General features: G+C 44.9%; 14 protein-coding genes across 14 annotated transcripts; 7 read left to right on the top strand and 7 right to left on the bottom strand.

Moving 5' to 3' along the window:
* Positions 1–50: 50 nt before the first annotated feature.
* DI09_115p140 (uncharacterized protein) lies at positions 51–539 on the bottom strand (the record flags this gene model as incomplete). Its single annotated transcript, XM_013384030.1, has 1 exon — positions 51–539. The coding sequence occupies one exon, from the start codon at positions 537–539 to the stop codon at positions 51–53; it is 489 nt and encodes a 162-aa protein (XP_013239484.1).
* A 487-nt stretch (positions 540–1,026) lies between these two features.
* Positions 1,027–1,600, bottom strand: DI09_115p130 (putative mitochondrial enoyl protein; the record flags this gene model as incomplete). Its single annotated transcript, XM_013384029.1, has 2 exons — positions 1,027–1,339; positions 1,365–1,600. 2 exons carry the CDS (start codon positions 1,598–1,600, stop codon positions 1,027–1,029), a joined length of 549 nt encoding a protein of 182 aa, XP_013239483.1.
* Positions 1,601–1,623: 23 nt separating this feature from the next.
* On the bottom strand, positions 1,624–2,261 carry DI09_115p120 (putative zn2+-binding dehydrogenase nuclear receptor binding factor-1; the record flags this gene model as incomplete). Its single annotated transcript, XM_013384028.1, has 3 exons — positions 1,624–1,868; positions 1,936–2,071; positions 2,097–2,261. 3 exons carry the CDS (start codon positions 2,259–2,261, stop codon positions 1,624–1,626), a joined length of 546 nt encoding a protein of 181 aa, XP_013239482.1.
* Positions 2,262–2,892: 631 nt separating this feature from the next.
* DI09_115p110 (uncharacterized protein) lies at positions 2,893–3,369 on the bottom strand (the record flags this gene model as incomplete). The annotated part of the gene is made up of 1 exon (XM_013384027.1): positions 2,893–3,369. One exon carries the CDS (start codon positions 3,367–3,369, stop codon positions 2,893–2,895), a length of 477 nt encoding a protein of 158 aa, XP_013239481.1.
* Positions 3,370–3,738: 369 nt separating this feature from the next.
* Positions 3,739–4,421, top strand: DI09_115p100 (uncharacterized protein; the record flags this gene model as incomplete). Its single annotated transcript, XM_013384026.1, has 2 exons — positions 3,739–3,852; positions 4,002–4,421. 2 exons carry the CDS (start codon positions 3,739–3,741, stop codon positions 4,419–4,421), a joined length of 534 nt encoding a protein of 177 aa, XP_013239480.1.
* A 411-nt stretch (positions 4,422–4,832) lies between these two features.
* Positions 4,833–5,904, top strand: DI09_115p90 (uncharacterized protein; the record flags this gene model as incomplete). Its single annotated transcript, XM_013384025.1, has 3 exons — positions 4,833–5,066; positions 5,094–5,493; positions 5,522–5,904. 3 exons carry the CDS (start codon positions 4,833–4,835, stop codon positions 5,902–5,904), a joined length of 1,017 nt encoding a protein of 338 aa, XP_013239479.1.
* Positions 5,905–6,406: 502 nt separating this feature from the next.
* Positions 6,407–7,555, top strand: DI09_115p80 (uncharacterized protein; the record flags this gene model as incomplete). The annotated part of the gene is made up of 1 exon (XM_013384024.1): positions 6,407–7,555. One exon carries the CDS (start codon positions 6,407–6,409, stop codon positions 7,553–7,555), a length of 1,149 nt encoding a protein of 382 aa, XP_013239478.1.
* Positions 7,556–7,771: 216 nt separating this feature from the next.
* Positions 7,772–8,249, bottom strand: DI09_115p70 (uncharacterized protein; the record flags this gene model as incomplete). The annotated part of the gene is made up of 2 exons (XM_013384023.1): positions 7,772–8,060; positions 8,086–8,249. 2 exons carry the CDS (start codon positions 8,247–8,249, stop codon positions 7,772–7,774), a joined length of 453 nt encoding a protein of 150 aa, XP_013239477.1.
* An 801-nt stretch (positions 8,250–9,050) lies between these two features.
* On the top strand, positions 9,051–9,665 carry DI09_115p60 (kinase-like protein; the record flags this gene model as incomplete). The annotated part of the gene is made up of 1 exon (XM_013384022.1): positions 9,051–9,665. One exon carries the CDS (start codon positions 9,051–9,053, stop codon positions 9,663–9,665), a length of 615 nt encoding a protein of 204 aa, XP_013239476.1.
* Positions 9,666–9,870: 205 nt separating this feature from the next.
* On the top strand, positions 9,871–10,725 carry DI09_115p50 (DNA repair and recombination protein RadB; the record flags this gene model as incomplete). The annotated part of the gene is made up of 1 exon (XM_013384021.1): positions 9,871–10,725. The coding sequence occupies one exon, from the start codon at positions 9,871–9,873 to the stop codon at positions 10,723–10,725; it is 855 nt and encodes a 284-aa protein (XP_013239475.1).
* A 173-nt stretch (positions 10,726–10,898) lies between these two features.
* DI09_115p40 (uncharacterized protein) lies at positions 10,899–11,134 on the bottom strand (the record flags this gene model as incomplete). Its single annotated transcript, XM_013384020.1, has 2 exons — positions 10,899–11,033; positions 11,057–11,134. The coding sequence occupies 2 exons, from the start codon at positions 11,132–11,134 to the stop codon at positions 10,899–10,901; spliced, it is 213 nt and encodes a 70-aa protein (XP_013239474.1).
* Positions 11,135–11,139: 5 nt separating this feature from the next.
* DI09_115p30 (uncharacterized protein) lies at positions 11,140–11,592 on the bottom strand (the record flags this gene model as incomplete). The annotated part of the gene is made up of 1 exon (XM_013384019.1): positions 11,140–11,592. One exon carries the CDS (start codon positions 11,590–11,592, stop codon positions 11,140–11,142), a length of 453 nt encoding a protein of 150 aa, XP_013239473.1.
* A 235-nt stretch (positions 11,593–11,827) lies between these two features.
* Positions 11,828–12,475, top strand: DI09_115p20 (proteasome subunit beta type; the record flags this gene model as incomplete). Its single annotated transcript, XM_013384018.1, has 2 exons — positions 11,828–12,000; positions 12,049–12,475. The coding sequence occupies 2 exons, from the start codon at positions 11,828–11,830 to the stop codon at positions 12,473–12,475; spliced, it is 600 nt and encodes a 199-aa protein (XP_013239472.1).
* Positions 12,476–13,864: 1,389 nt separating this feature from the next.
* Positions 13,865–14,917, top strand: DI09_115p10 (uncharacterized protein; the record flags this gene model as incomplete). The annotated part of the gene is made up of 1 exon (XM_013384017.1): positions 13,865–14,917. The coding sequence occupies one exon, from the start codon at positions 13,865–13,867 to the stop codon at positions 14,915–14,917; it is 1,053 nt and encodes a 350-aa protein (XP_013239471.1).
* Positions 14,918–15,223: the final 306 nt, after the last annotated feature.

Here is a 15,223-nt window from a genome sequence, read left to right as displayed (position 1 = left end):
TGGGTGGGTGCATACATAAATCAATTATTTATTTTCAGGAGCTCGCGGGTTTAAAGTTTAAACCTTCGTTTAATGTACGGGGTGATTGCTGCAGTTAAAGCGATACGAATGGGTAACAACAGCTTGTAGGTAGCATAAGTTATAAGAAACCCGCCAGCTTTGCCACTCCAGGCAGGAACAGATATATTTAAAAGCTCAGACAACCTTTGCAAGTCTATTCCGGCTTTTACGCCCAAATAGCATAGGGAGAACGTAAAGGACGATATGCCAATGTACACGATGACTCCAATCTTTCCATATTCGTTAAAGAATAGCTTGATTTTTCCCCTGATACCTTTCGAGCTATTTTGACTGTTTTGAGCTTTTTGACTGTTTTGAGCGTTTTGAGCGTTTTGAGCGTTTTGAGCGTCGAAATTTTGGACAGGCTCTTTCACATCTTCAGAGCGATTCTTTAAACTATTTGGATCTGAAATAGGAGATTTCTCATCTGGCGTGTTTGGCTGCTCCCTAAGGCGCTTAAAGTATGATCCAATTACCATTTCAAATTTGAAAAGTATCTGTGATTGCTAATACGAATGTTCAGCAATGAAAGAGGGGCTACCATACACGGTCTAACGCGGAAAATCGGGGCCCTTAAAAGATGATAAAGTGATCCCATTAAATGGACCATAATTGTAATTTTTATAAAGCAAATTAAGTCCAAAATTTTAAATATGCACAATACAACATTCGATGCTCCAAGAAATCGCCAGGACCAAATGCTGGCCATTTCGCAAGCAGAATCGTATATGGAGAGCCTATCACTTTGTTCACTAAGCGCAAGTATCCTTGCACCCTCTTAGTGTTCCATCATTGGGCAGTCATTACTTCTAGAATATTCCAAAATTGAAATGGCGAAAGTATAAAATTTACTCGCATTCTTAATTTTTTAATTTACAAGCGTGATGATGAAACGTTGGGAATCTCACTGAGATTTGATGATAACTTTTGTCTGATTTGGTCTTTAATTCTACGTGTTTAGTATATTTAATCGCGTTCCGGGGAAAGAAGCAGTATTTGCTTGCTCTTTGTAAAGCTTGATTTGATAGCCGTGTCGATAGCATGTTGCCACGAATCCATAGGGTGTGTGGTAAAGTCTAGTTTAAACGTTCCCATTTTAATCCATTTTGAAATCTCAGATACGATCCGTTGGGAGCGGGCATTGGGTTCATCAGCAGCTTTATCCAGAGACGATAGCCAAAACCCCTTGAATGTGATGTTCTTAAATATCAAAAGCGAGGCGGGAAGAGTTATGGGCCTTTTTGCCATTGCTCCATATGTGAGGAGCAATCCGTTGTTTCTAAAATTAAGGCACACTTGCATACTGGAGCAGCTTTGCAAGTCCCAAAGCATTTGAGCCTCCAACGCAATTTAGCCCGAGGATTGGCAGTGATCCGAATTTCTCGATAATTTTCTTCTCCAAATCGTTAGAGCTCGTCTCGAGGTCGATGTCCGATATGACCATATCTGCGCCCAGCTCTTCTAGATGCCTTTTTATCTCTTCATAATCCGGCCTTGGAAGGGAAAAGATGGTTGTTTTACCTTTGGCGCCGAATGACATTGATTGTCTTGAAGCATTTGGCTTTAGCAATTTGAATCACCGATTGGCCGACGGCAGAGTTTGCTCCATTTTGGATTAATAGAGAGCCTATGTTTAGGATCTGGTTGTTCATAGTCACTGATACCTGGCTTCATGATCGAAAAATCGTCTAAAAGCCTGTATGCAGTGCATGGATTCACGTGGAGCATCGATGCCATTGCCAAGGGAAGCGTGTTGTCCACTTTTATAAGGTCGTTTGAGCAAACGAAAGATTCTTCCCTCCAGGTGCCTTTTTACGCGTTAAGTTGGGATCAAAATTACCTAGCCGTTAACATGTCAACATGTAGAACCTAAACCGGGAGAAACTGGGATCACCCAATCGCCTTTGCAAAGGGAGGTTCCAGAGGTCAAAACCTCGACGATTCTTCCAACGCCTTCGTTTCCAGCAACGGCTGGAAAAGAATCTGGACGGATTGGATAAGCCCCTTCGATCTTCTGTAAAATTAAGCATGATGACCTGGTTAAGATCAGAGGGGTTTATGGGTGCGGCCATCCATTTTACATGTACATCGGGAGCGTTGTTATTTTGGTGCCGAAATGGGCTTCCAAATGAAGTTGGAATTGCGGTTGTAAGCTTTACTAGCCAAATTAAAAACAAAGAGCACGGGTATCCGCGACGCATCCAAACGAAGAATAAGCGAGCGCTCGCATGAAGCAAGTTAAAATGAAATCAATTTAATTTAAAACGGCCCTTGGAGCAGTAAAATTGAGGCCAAAGTTAGTAGCACACATGTAAATTTCCAATTTAAATTGCCAAATTGTCCGCCAGAATGGGATCAAAAGGTGTACTTGGACAAATCGGAATTGGGCACTCAATCGATCATTTAGACGCCGCCTCTTTACTTTTAGAAATTGCCTTGATGGGAACGAATTTTTCAGCCTCCTTTTCATATCTAATGGGGGAAGGTAAGCAAAACGAAATACTTGTAATCAAATGTAATCTCATCGCCGGCATCAATGTTTGCTCTCGCGTAGATTCCTATTCTCAAGATTCCAAGGACATTCATTGCTTAAATGGGAAGTGATGTGAATGGAAAACCTTTAGCAATTGCATTTGGACACGTAGAATGATTGGCAAATCGGACTAACCCCCCTTTTTTGGTGGCATCAATGACAAAGTCTAGGAGTATGACTGGTTAGTTTGGAACCTTTGTTCAAATTAAACAAAAAGGAAAGCTTCCTTTGGTCATAGACGAATCCCCGTCGTTCTGCTTCGATTTGGCTAATAATCTAGAAAAAGAAGATTGCATCGACTACTTCTCCAGTATATTCTGCAATAAACGAGCCTTTGACAATAGACTCCGCTGCAAACACGCCCCAGCCAGAGATATCGGATTTCCCAATAAGCAAGCCCTAAATCCCCGTAAGAAGGCTTGCAAAAACCTTGCTCCAACTGTGTTGAATGGATGAATTTTTGCACAAGGCAATATCTTTACAGCTCCGGCAAAGACTGGGGTGGCATTCCATGTGCATTGAAAAACAGGGGCATGTCGAAGAGCTGCAGCCCTTTGTACAGTGGCATCCTTTAAAAAAATTGCTGCACTTGTTTCCACACGCACAGGAAGGAGTGCATTTTCGACCCGAAATGATGCAGGAGCACCATTGCTTTCTACATTCCGCAAAAGGATGACCACAAGAAAAAATTGGCAAATAAACAGAAGATGCGCCTGCGGCAGAGTGTCGCGTGTCATTATTTTTGGAGTCCAACGGATCCGATGGCGGGTGCTCATGGTTTCCGGACACAAGAAAGGACTATGAGATATGAGGCTATAAAAGTACCAGTTCAGCACATGTCCTTTGGGGCAAAAACACGCTTTGCGAACATGAATCGCCGGGAAAGATCCTTGAGGCTCTATCAAACAGAGACTTTTCGATTTCACTCAATGGCCTTGGGGTGGGGGGTGAAGGAATCTTTAGCGCAGAAAGCCTACAGAAGCTTTGTGAGCATGGAATCGTTTTAGGGGGAAAAGAAGACGAATTTTTCTTGCGAGGAAATAGCCCAGAAGAGACCCCTTGAAAAATTTGGGCTAAATGGTACCCTTTGGCAAATCTATAAGGTAAAATGAAGACCAAAATACCAAAATGGACCCTACAATCGTATGCTCCGCAGAAAGAACAAACAAGGTCCTTCAGATTTAGTTCGGAGATGCACCTATTTGCCTCAAGTAGGTTGGATGTCCCCTTCCATGGCAGCAACTTTAACAATCTTACAGGTAAAGCGAAAAAATAACCTTCGACGGGCATTTACATCTATCGATGAGAGAGTCCATAGCAGGGAATATTCATTCAGCGAATATGATCCAGACTCGAGACGAGTAATGAGTCTGTCATAGATCGCATCTTGAACCGAACATTCTACAAGGTAAAGGGGTTGGGGAACCTTCCGAATCGCTCTCTACCGGAATATCTATATACTCGTATAGCCTCAAATAGCTTTTATCTTCAATATCAACAGAATCTCCAAAGTACGGGACAGAGTTCAGAACAGGATAATCTTCTGCCTAAAATTGCAAATGGCGTTGGAAACCTTTTCGTTTGCCGTGATTTCGGTCCAATAAGCATATCTTGGGATGGAGCTGATGGACTCATTAACGGCAAGGCATATTTCGCCATTCTAAATTGGTTGTCGCCAATCCAACTTACCGAACAAAAGTTCAAGTCGTCCTTGGCCAGCGAAGGAAATACAAAAGGCAGAGCCGGCTCTTTGGACATCGAATTTCGGATGGATTTTGATGTACAATTGCAGGTTTCCTCAAAAAATGCGGTGTGTGGTTGTGTTTGAACGCTCAAAAAGCCATCTTTGGAGGCAAGTTTTTGAAACGCATCCTATTGTAAGGCAAGGTTCGCGGCACACCTGCATTTCCCTTTTAATTTGGTTCAAATTTTTTTTCTGCATGTCAAAAATGACATCGCTGAACCTTTCCGCTTGAGAAAGCAGGCTTTGAGAAAACAAAATCTCCACATAGGGAGGCCCGTTCATTGAACACAAATTGCCCGGAATAAATTGCATATTAAATTTCGTGATCGTGACATTGTTTAATTTGCGATCTCTCTTTCCCAATCCCATGTTTTTGAAGGCTTTATCGAATGGTCTGTTCAAACGGACTCTACGTGTCACATACTCGACTGAGGTATTTCCATTTTTGCTCCTCATCGGCTGTAGGCAACAATCACAGTCCGAGACGCTTTAAATATGGCCATGGACGAGGAAATGACCATGGACAATAATGTATTTCTTATCGGGGAGGAAGTGGCCAAATACAATGGCGCCTACAAGGTTTCTCGTGGTCTTCATGAGAAATATGGAGATTCTCGCGTCGTTGACACGCCCATCACTGAGGCTGGCTTTACAGGCCTTGCCGTCGGTGCTGCGCTGTCAGGGCTCAAGCCAATTTGCGAGTTTATGACATTCAACTTTTCCATGCAGGTAATTGTGACTTTTAATTTTTAAAAGGCCATAGACCATGTTGTAAATTCTGCTGCCAAGATCCTGTACATGTCCGGAGGCCTTATTGGCTGTCCAATCGTTTTCAGAGGACCTAATGGTGCTGCTGCAGGCGTCGGTATGTTTTTTCTGCCCCAATTTGTAGCTGCCCAGCATTCGCAATGCTTTGCTGCGTGGTATGGGTCCGTTCCTGGCCTCAAAGTTCTGTCGCCATATTCTGCAGAAGATGCAAAGGGCCTTTTAAAGGTAACCCTGCCCGCCTTATCATTTAAGGCTGCAATCAGGGATCCAAATCCAGTTGTGTTTCTGGAGAACGAGCTGATGTATGGCCGATCATTCCCATTGACTGAAAATCTAAAAGATTCCAATTTTGTGCTTCCAATAGGGAAGGCCCATGTTGAGCGCGAGGGTACATTTTCTTGTTGCCTGACAAGTAGGCGTTGATATAACGATCGTGTCCCACTCCATGTTGGTGGGCGTGGCTCTCGAGGCCGCACAGAAACTAGAGTTGGAGTACGGCGTGTCTTCAGAGGTTATCAATTTAAGAAGCATTCGCCCTTTGGACATAGATACAATCCTCACGTCTCTGGCCAAAACAAACAATTTAGTGATCGTCGAGGGAGGCTGGCCAATGTTTGGCATTGGCTCTGAAATTTCAGCCCAAGTCACCGAAGGGCCTGGATTCGACTTTTTAGATGGGCCAATTATTAGGGTAACCGGGGCAGACATCCCCATGCCCTACAATCAGGTTTTGGAGCAGAACTCGCTCCCCTCGTTGGAAACGATTGTCCGTGCAGCTAGAAAGGCCCTTCAACTTTAAAAAATAAATTTTCCTATTCTTTGGTGATGTCCATCAGATTAAAGTTTAAGGCCCTCTCAAACACACCGGTGCTGAGAAATTCAGAGCTACAATTGGAGGTGGAAAAATACCGCAAACAAAAGTTCCTGATCATGGATGTGGAAGCATATTTGAAAGAGAAAATGAATTTAGAAAACTGTCCTATTGTGTCTTTGACGTGTCTAATTTTTAGTATTTGTATGTCAACAATTCCTTCATGCCGTCCCCAGACGAGGATGTTTTCAATTTGTTCAACGTTCGCATTATACTGACATGTATCTAACCCTTCCCAAATTAGTGTTTCCACGTCAATGGGGTTTTATTGATCGGCTATGCATTTCATAGGGTTTGGATATGAGGGCCCACCGGCCACAATGATGCACATTTGGGCCTGCAATAAAATGTGCAACTTATTGGTGTAATTTTTAAAACAATTTAGTTTCGCCATATCATTAGCCGCTCGTCGCGTTCCCCTCGTTTGATCATGGATACCTGGGACTTAGTAAAGTTTTTGATTGTTTCCTTTTTGCCGTGGATCCTTGGAAAGCTGTTCAAGGCGCTCGCAAATGCTGCCAAAGCCCAACCACAGTCCGACAAGCAATTGATGATCACCGTGCCATCACTTTGGGATCGCATTCGTATTTCCATTCTGATCGTTGCAGTGATTAATTATTTCTGGATTTCGCTTGGAGGCGGATGTCCAAAAAACTTTTTCCAGCAAATTGGGGCCGACGTGGATGTCCCTATATTCCAGCTGAGAACCCATTACACCGACTTTGTCACAAGACAAGCGGAGGCCTCAAAATCGTTCTCAACTGTCTTTGAGACCCTCAAAGACTCTTGTTGCGCCAGTGGAGATGCGGACGAATTCGATCTTTTCAGAGAAAGGCTGTGGAATAGAAAGAAGCTGCCTTCGGTCCCCTTTTTTTCTTCTCAAGATGACCCCCTCGTTTCCGATGATGGGCTGAAATATCAGAGGTTGCAGTGTCTTTTTGAGCGCCTCAAAAGCCCCTCTCGCCGCTCAAATTACCTTCAGTATGGGGAGCATGCCTTCTTAAACTGTGACTGGTGCACCGATGAAATGGACTTTTGCCTTTTTGCCATATTCAGTGCTGCCAAGGATTACTGCGTTTTCCTGGTCATCATTGGCTTGGCCTCCGTGAAAAAGGAAAAGGGATCGTGGCGCAAAATCCTGGTCGTTCTTACGCTGTTTTTTGGCATTTTTGAGTCGCTTTATTATTTGGCACCCCACGAGGTTGCCTCTTTAGACATCTATGCAGATCTTTTTTCTGATGCCGAAAATGTTGGCCTCACCCAAAAGCTGACCATCATCCGTCACCTTTTCTTTGGAGTCTGTTTGCTTGTTGCGCTCATGTTTGACAATGGAATCCACACGACAAATATTGAGCAAATAGCCGACATCACCAAGCAGCACGAGTCGATTAAAGATTTGATCAATTTAGAGCGTCTTCAAAAAACGGTGCTCGTCGCCAACAAGGAACTTCGCAAACACTACATCAGCAACTTTGATAAAATCGAGAATCTCACAAAAGCCTCCCCGGAAGAGTTCAACAGACCCACCAATTTTGATGTTCTTGATTCAGTTCTGGCTGCAAAAGAAGACTGCCAATAGTGTTTGGTAAATTAATAATAAACTTTGACAAACTCACGAAGCTACTGTGCGGCCGTAAGTGCATCGGTGTACTTTAAACTCACATTTATCGCCTAGTTTAGGCGAGAGCGGGCACACACGCAATACAAATGCCAAATCAGACAAGATTACAAACATCACACTATGGAACAGAGTTTACAGGGTGAAATGTATTTAGGCTTAGGGTTGGGGTTGGGGTTAGGATTCTGCAGCGGTGATATGGCCACTTTCATGGTGATGGTATGCCTTTCTATGGCGCTTCTTGTGGTCGGCATTGGCCCACATGACAAGCCCAATTGCGCCCAGCCCAAAGGGGACGAACGCTAGCACGTTCTTTGTCGAATGGATGAGAAGCTTTTTGGATTCGTATGCAAAATCATTCAAAACAGCCTTTTGATAAAACGGCGAAATCCCGTATTGAAAAACATTTCTGTAGCGGAATCTCCACCAATTGTTGGCATTGTCTTGTCCCATCGAAAGAATTAAACTTAAATATTGAATTTCAAAATTACACCCGTCCCGTGCCCCCTTGAACTTTGATTGGAGCACAAAATAAATTTAAATTTGAGCATTCAAACGACACACCAGAGCATTTGAACAAATAGGATGCATTGCATGTGTCACCAATTAATAATCTGGTCGTGGGGCAGCATATGTTGACAACTAGAATCTCCATTCTGCAATTCCTTCAAATGGGCAATTGCCTTGGAACCGTAAAAGATAGGCCAAATCCCAGCCACTCATACGAAGATTTCACAAATGACGCCACTTCAGTGGAGGAGAAAAAAATAGGTCCGCATAAAAATTTACTTACCCCTAGTTAGCATCAAAGACTTTCGTGTTCTTCGGGCCGTTGGGCAAGGATCGTTTTACAAGGTCGTAATAAGCCAAAGCAAAGCAACGGGCAAATTTTATGCGCTAAAGTACATTTCAAAAGAAGAATTTATTTTGTCCAAAAAGATCGATGGCGTTCTAAAGGAGCGCAGGATTCTTGAGAATCTTTGCCCCCACCCTTTTTTGGTGAACCTTCGATATGCCTTCCAAGATGACATCAACATATACATGGTGATGGATTTGATGCTAGGAGGGGATCTCAGGTACTACCTCGACAATGCCTACAGCCCTTGCCGATCGGTGTCCCCAAGGCGGCAACCAAGATCCATTTTTCCTTGCCTCCAATTTTCAAATGAAAAAAAATTAACCCAAAATGAGCATCACATAAAACTGACAAGGCTCCGAGTTCCTGAGCTAGTGGTGACTCACTTTATGGCACAGTGTTGCATTGCCATTCATTATCTCCATACGATGGGAATCGTGCACAGAGATATCAAGCCGGAAAATTTACTGTTAGACTCTTTCGGATTCATACACATATCGGATTTCAACGTTGCAGGGGAAAGTAAGCTTGTGTTGTGCATATTTTTTAGTTCCAGGGGAGGGGTTCAGGCTAAGCAGCAGATCTGGGACCGTCTCCTACATGGCTCCAGAGCTCCTCAGAAAATCGGGATACAGGGGCTCCATTGATTGGTGGAGCCTTGGCATAGTGATGTATGAGCTGATGTTTGGAAGGCGACCGTTTAAAGGCAATACCAAAGTAGAGCTGATGAAGGCGATCATGAAGGGGCAGTTCCCCATTGTGAAGGGGAAATATTCCCAAGAATCCATTGATTTCTTAAAATCCCTGCTTAAAATGAATCCAAAAAGACGAATCGGGTTTGAGGACGGAATCCATTACCAGGTGTCTAGCGCGCTTCCCGATCAAAAATGCACCTGCCTGGATAGTGAAAATGATGAGAATCTTTCCGGTGGCTTTAAACAGGCCAAAGAATCGTCATTTAAGTCGATTATGAGGCATAGGTTCTTTAAAAAGATCGACTGGAACAAACTGAACGAAAAGCAGGTCCCTAGTCCATATCGACCCAATCCATTGACGTTTCATTTTGACTTGATGCATGAAGTAAATGCAGTTTTGAACGAAAAAAGCCCGTTAAAGCCCAGCAAATTGAAAAATTCCGAAGTCGACCTAAGCAGAGTAGAGAGCTTGCAGAAGGTCGAGAAAGAATTCAAGTATTACAATTGGGAGCAGGCATAATGTGTCACTCGGATGTCCAAAAATTAAATTATTTTAAATTTCCAACTTGCATTAGCGGGGGCGGGGGAGTCTATCATCATTCTTCAACATGGTCATTTACAATGGGGAGGGGCCATTTCAAAAATGCTGCAGTGCAAATTGGTGGCCATTTAAATTGGTGGTGGGATGCGCAACAAAGTTTTGAACCCTAAATTTTGGCTTCCAAATGGCCCTTCACCATCGCCATGCATACGGGGACAGTGCTTTATGTATGGCTGACGTAGAGGCCATTTATAAGGAAATGGTAGAATCTGGAAGGACATCACATATCATTCGTGATGATGCCGAGTATTTGTTGGAGCATCTTCAAATTGGAGATCCCAACATTGACCAGCTGTTGGGTTCAACGCTTTGTTTGCCAAGGGCCACTTTACTTTATGGCGCCGCGGGCACTGGGAAAACGCTATTTTCCATTCAAGCGGCAATTTGCTCGCTAAAAAAACGCCCTTTTTCGTACAGAGTTGCCTTTTTCACAACCGATGGACCTTTCCCCTCAAAAAGACTGTTCCAACTACAAGCCACACGGAACAACCCGTCGCTGCTGGACAGGTTTTTTATCTTCGAAATAAGGTCATCCTCCGAGCTTATTTCCTTTCTCAAATACTTTCTTCCCGTGTGGTGTGCCGACGAGCTGTTGATTATTGTTGACAACATAACGTCGCTGATTAGATTTTCTGTTGATCTACATGAAATTTCGGTTGATCTTCCAAAGGCCATCCATTTTGCTCGAACCAGGATGAGGTGCACGTTTATTTTTGTATCCCAAATAAAGGCCATCGTTGATGGTACTTCTAGCCTCGAAAGCAGCGCCCCTGCAATCCATCCCAGCCTGATATCCAATGGGCACCTATTCGACCAAAAAATCGAGCTTATTTTGGAGCCATCATGCGCGCAAAGGGAGAAAAATAAGCGGATTCTTTTCCATCCAACTCTTGGCTCAGTTGCTTGTCCTTCTTCAGGATCCCTGCCGTCCATTAGCTACGTGATTGATGAGCAAACCGGATTCACGTCCATTAGCTAGTTGATGCTACCTCTTCATAGGATTGGGCTGCTCCCAAATGCTTTTACCGCGATACGCGGTTGCCTTGGAAATGAAAGCTGTTGATTTTTATATTTCTTGGCACCTCTAATGGCAAGCACTTGCGGTCTTTGGTGAGACATTACGACCCTTTTGGAGCAAGATGTTTATTTGTGCTAATAATAAGAATGCTCGTCTTCATCGTATTCCATCGGCATCGGAGAAGGATCCGCCATCCTTGGTTGATGAGCTGTAGCATTTATTTGGCAGATGAAACCCAGCGGGCCATTGCATCCCTCAATCGGCACTATCTGTTACATAGCATGTTAATTACCTGCGATGGCACCCTCAGGGTATAAGGAAAGGCACGAGCTGTTGTAAGTATCGCCATTCCAGCTATTAATATATACATTGTCATCAATCATCGAAGAAAGCTCGGAAAAGATCGTATTGTTGACGTCGGCAAGGGAACCTATGGTGAGTTTCCAAATGTGTCAAACCCTGCACGGATTTTTGGCATCCCTGATTCCATGGGTACGATTCATTGAGGGAAGCACAATATGCACTTGCATTGACGAACGAAGACTCGTATCCACTTCCAAAAATGACATACTCTACAGAGCCTATCGTTGCCGTTTGGGGGGCGGCAGATGCTGGCCCGCAAAGCGGGTTGTTTGAAACGGAAGGCTCGTAAAGCGGACCATTTGATATGCAAGGCTGGTAAAGCGGATTGTTCGGAGTTGACGGGCTGCCACGCAGAGAAGCATTTGATGCCGGTAATGGCATGGACTGACAAAGGGGTGCATCTGAAGTGATCGCAATTGAATGGCCACAGATAAATGGAAAGACCGCAAAGATTAGCCCCTTCATATGTGTACAGCCAAAACGGCCATGTAGGCGGCATTTATGGGACCAACTGCCATCTATCAAAGTTAATCTTTGATAAATGTGGAGAATTATTGGGCCAAGGCCCAATTAAACACGCAAACATTTAAATTTAATTTCCCCGTCTAATCAATCTATGGCCATGGACGATATTTCTGTACCAGTCAGCCTTGGCGTATGATGCCCAATCCTATGCATAACTTACTATTAGACCACCATCATGGCTGTCAAATTTGATGGCGGCGTAATCCTCGGTGCAGACTCTCGAACCACCACAGGGGCCTACATTGCTAATAGAATTACCGATAAAATCACGCCCCTCGTCGATTCGTCTATCTATGGCTGTCTCTCTGGATCGGCTGCAGATACCCAGGCGTTGGCAGACATTGTCAAGTATTACTTGGAATTTTTCGGGTTTTTTATCGATTTAATTTTTCATAGCATCGAGAGGAACGAGCCCATGAGTGTGCATGCAGCAGCAAACATCTTCAAAAGCCTGTGCTATGAAAACAAAGCCTCCTTGCAGGCCGGGATAATCGTGGCAGGCTGGGATTCGGTGAGCAACGGGGCCGTGTACAACATCCCGCTTGGCGGCTCCATCCATCGCCAGCCATATGCGATTGGCGGGTCTGGCTCCACTTATATTTATGGCTATTGCGATGCTGCATATCGTGCAGGCATGACGCGCGAGCAATGCGAGCAGTTTGTCACCCATGGTAAGGCGACTTTGCTCATCATAGCCATCGCATTGGCCATGGAGCGCGATGGATCCTCCGGAGGCGTCATTCGGCTTGCCATTGTAACGAAGGACGGTTGCGACAGGAAGGTCGTTGCGGGAGCCGATATTCCCCAGCATTGGCGGGACTAGCATACGTGCCACGATAAATGATGCCCATAGATAGGGTTGGAAATTTAAATTCGGACATTTTAGCTAATTTACACATTTCATTCATCGTCTTTGATGGTGGTGCATCTGGATGCCACCCTTGTAGCCTGCATTTTTGATACTTTAGGTTGCGCAGTTCCGTCAGATTCTCAACCAGGGCCTTTTGATTTCCGACATCAAGGGTTTGTTGGGCGAATTCGGCCTGTCCCAAGTGGGGAAAAAAGCCAGCCTTGTGGAAAGCATCGTGCAGGAGCTGGATTCCCTGATTCGCCAAAATCTGTTTTCCGCTTTTGAGCAAAAAGCAATGCTTATCCGGTCCGTTTTAAATCAAAGCAACAGATCGACATATCAATTCCCCACAATTGCGCACCTGTCCCTCCAATATTCAGAGCCCTTTTCCCGTGCCGAGGTGATGGACAATGGCGGATGCGACTGCATCATGAACGGAACGGTGCCCGAAATTCTGTACAACCAGGTGATTCCCCTTTCCGCATCATTTTCCAATCGCATCGAGTCCCAGCAAACGACCGTCACGTTTCTGATCAACTCTCTAGCCGCCATAAGGATGAGCTGTGGTAAGTGGAGGAATGCATTCCCGAGGATACTTCTCGTTGCAAAGCCGTTTGTGTTATCTGCCCAGGAGCAGGCTTGCAAATCAACGACCGCACCGTTGGAGAAGATTTCTTTTCCGTTTTCATCGAGAATTTCGGTCAATTCTCTCTATTTTAGAAAGGTAACGGCGTGGGTTAACTTTAGGAACATCATGACCGGCCGCTTGATATTACAAGCTACTGCGCAGAACATGTCAAGACCGACATTGTCATATCATATTGCAATTCATCTTTACAGACTTCCCCACCCTTGTCGCACAATACCACATCCAATGGCCGGTTCATTTTCCAAGTCGTCGCTGCCTGGGAGCTTTCCTCCGACGAAATCATTGGCGGAATTTTGGAGGCCGCCTCGGCTTTGCCCCAAGCCTTGCCACCATCTTGCTCATCGGCCAGCCTTTGCGTTCCATCTCAATCTGGTTCATCGCCTTTCAGTGCAGATGCTTCAAAACCTGGCCCATCTTTTGGCCCTTTTTTCCGTAGGCGGTTTTCACGGGAACAGACGCTTTCTCTTTTGTCGCCCACAGAAACGGTGTCCCTGCCACTGGAAGACAATGGATGTCTGCCTTTGATCGCATCCTTTTCGTTAATGTGCCCTCTCTCTCTTGCCAGGATGCAGTTTCCGGGTCGCACTGTCGATTGCAAACACGTGCAATGCTTTGATATTCAAGTAATGTGCAAGTCTCTTTTGTCTGCATGTTCCTCCAGTTCAGCCATTTGCGACCTTTTGCTAGGCACTTTGTCGCCGGGGTCTCAAAAGATGCCAAACTGCCCGGTTTGTGGGATACCTATTTCCCTATCCGCTCTCAAGGTCGACAATCTATTCAAAGAGCTTGTGGACACCTTTCCATTGACCATTGAGAGCATCAGGATTAGCAGAGACGATGGTGACAACTGGATCATCCTGCCAGCAAATTCATCCCTACCCCCTGCTATTGAAGTGGTTGACCTGACACTGACCCCAGACTTGGACTATTCCGATGATTGTACCGATTGGGTTGCTATTAAAACGGAAGAATCCGTTCAGGTGGAAAGCAAAGCTTTCCAGCCGCTCCCGGAAGTTCCATTGTCCTCATCATCACCATCCGGCAATGACGGAATTCGAACGAATCTTCGACCGCTTTTTGCACCAGCCTGTACTCAAGACCACCTTCCCAATATGCCACCTATATGCCCTGTCCCGGTGACTTGGCATTCAACGCCGGTTGAGCTAGAAAGAGGCCCTTCAGCGCCCCCCACTCAAATTGTCGTAGAATCGGAATCGGAATCGGATACCCAATACGATGGCATTTCAGATGAAAGCAACTTCCATGCAAGCGATTTCAGCTTTGATCGCGATTATGACGAGGATGAAGACGATGACCAGGACGCCCTTACATCTATGTACCATGCCACTGGATTTGTCGATCAATTTGAATCTCAAATACTTTTATCCCTTTCCGATGGATTTACCACTGAGCCTATTGGGCACTCTTTCCGCCCAATTCGCCTCAGACACGCTTCATTCAACAATCATGGGTTGGATGGTGATAACCACGACCTTGGGAGGCACAGAAACTTTTCCTCTGGAAATCCCATCCAGCTTCGGTGTCAATCGGTACCCAAACAAAAGCAACAGAAGCGTTTGCTTTTCCAGGATGGAAAAGACCGACCCCACCAACAAGAAACTGGTTGGAAGCTGCCTAACTTTACTGGGTTGCAGCCAATGCAAAAGCGGGCTCGCCTTCCTGATTCCAGGGCTCCTTCTCACACCGCCGCGAGTGGCCATCATCGACCTGGGTTTTCTTTTGAGGATCCCATTATTATTGACTAACTAGAAGGCTGCTAACCCAGATTGGTAGCTTGACGCAAAGATCATTAATTATTGTATTTATGTGTGGGTTTTTGGACCAGCCGGATCTCCTCTGGTATCAAATAATATACGGGAGCATCGCTGTCTGCCCGGTGCAGAACGACCCGATGCCTCAGACTATAAATTAGAGATCCATTTCCAAAATCTTAATGGCATATTGATGCTGTGTGTCGATGCTTCCGCATCGACAATAAAGTATAAAAGCGTCAAAACACGGTGGATGTGAAGATAATGGGCAGATTGTAGACATAATATGGCGGGGTTAGG

The sequence above is a fragment of the Mitosporidium daphniae genome (assembly GCF_000760515.2).
Source record: "Mitosporidium daphniae strain UGP3 chromosome Unknown contig-115, whole genome shotgun sequence".
Taxonomy (NCBI): domain Eukaryota; kingdom Fungi; phylum Microsporidia; genus Mitosporidium; species Mitosporidium daphniae.
The sequence above is the reverse complement of the archived record's forward strand: the minus strand, read 5'-3'. Positions and strand labels throughout refer to the sequence as shown.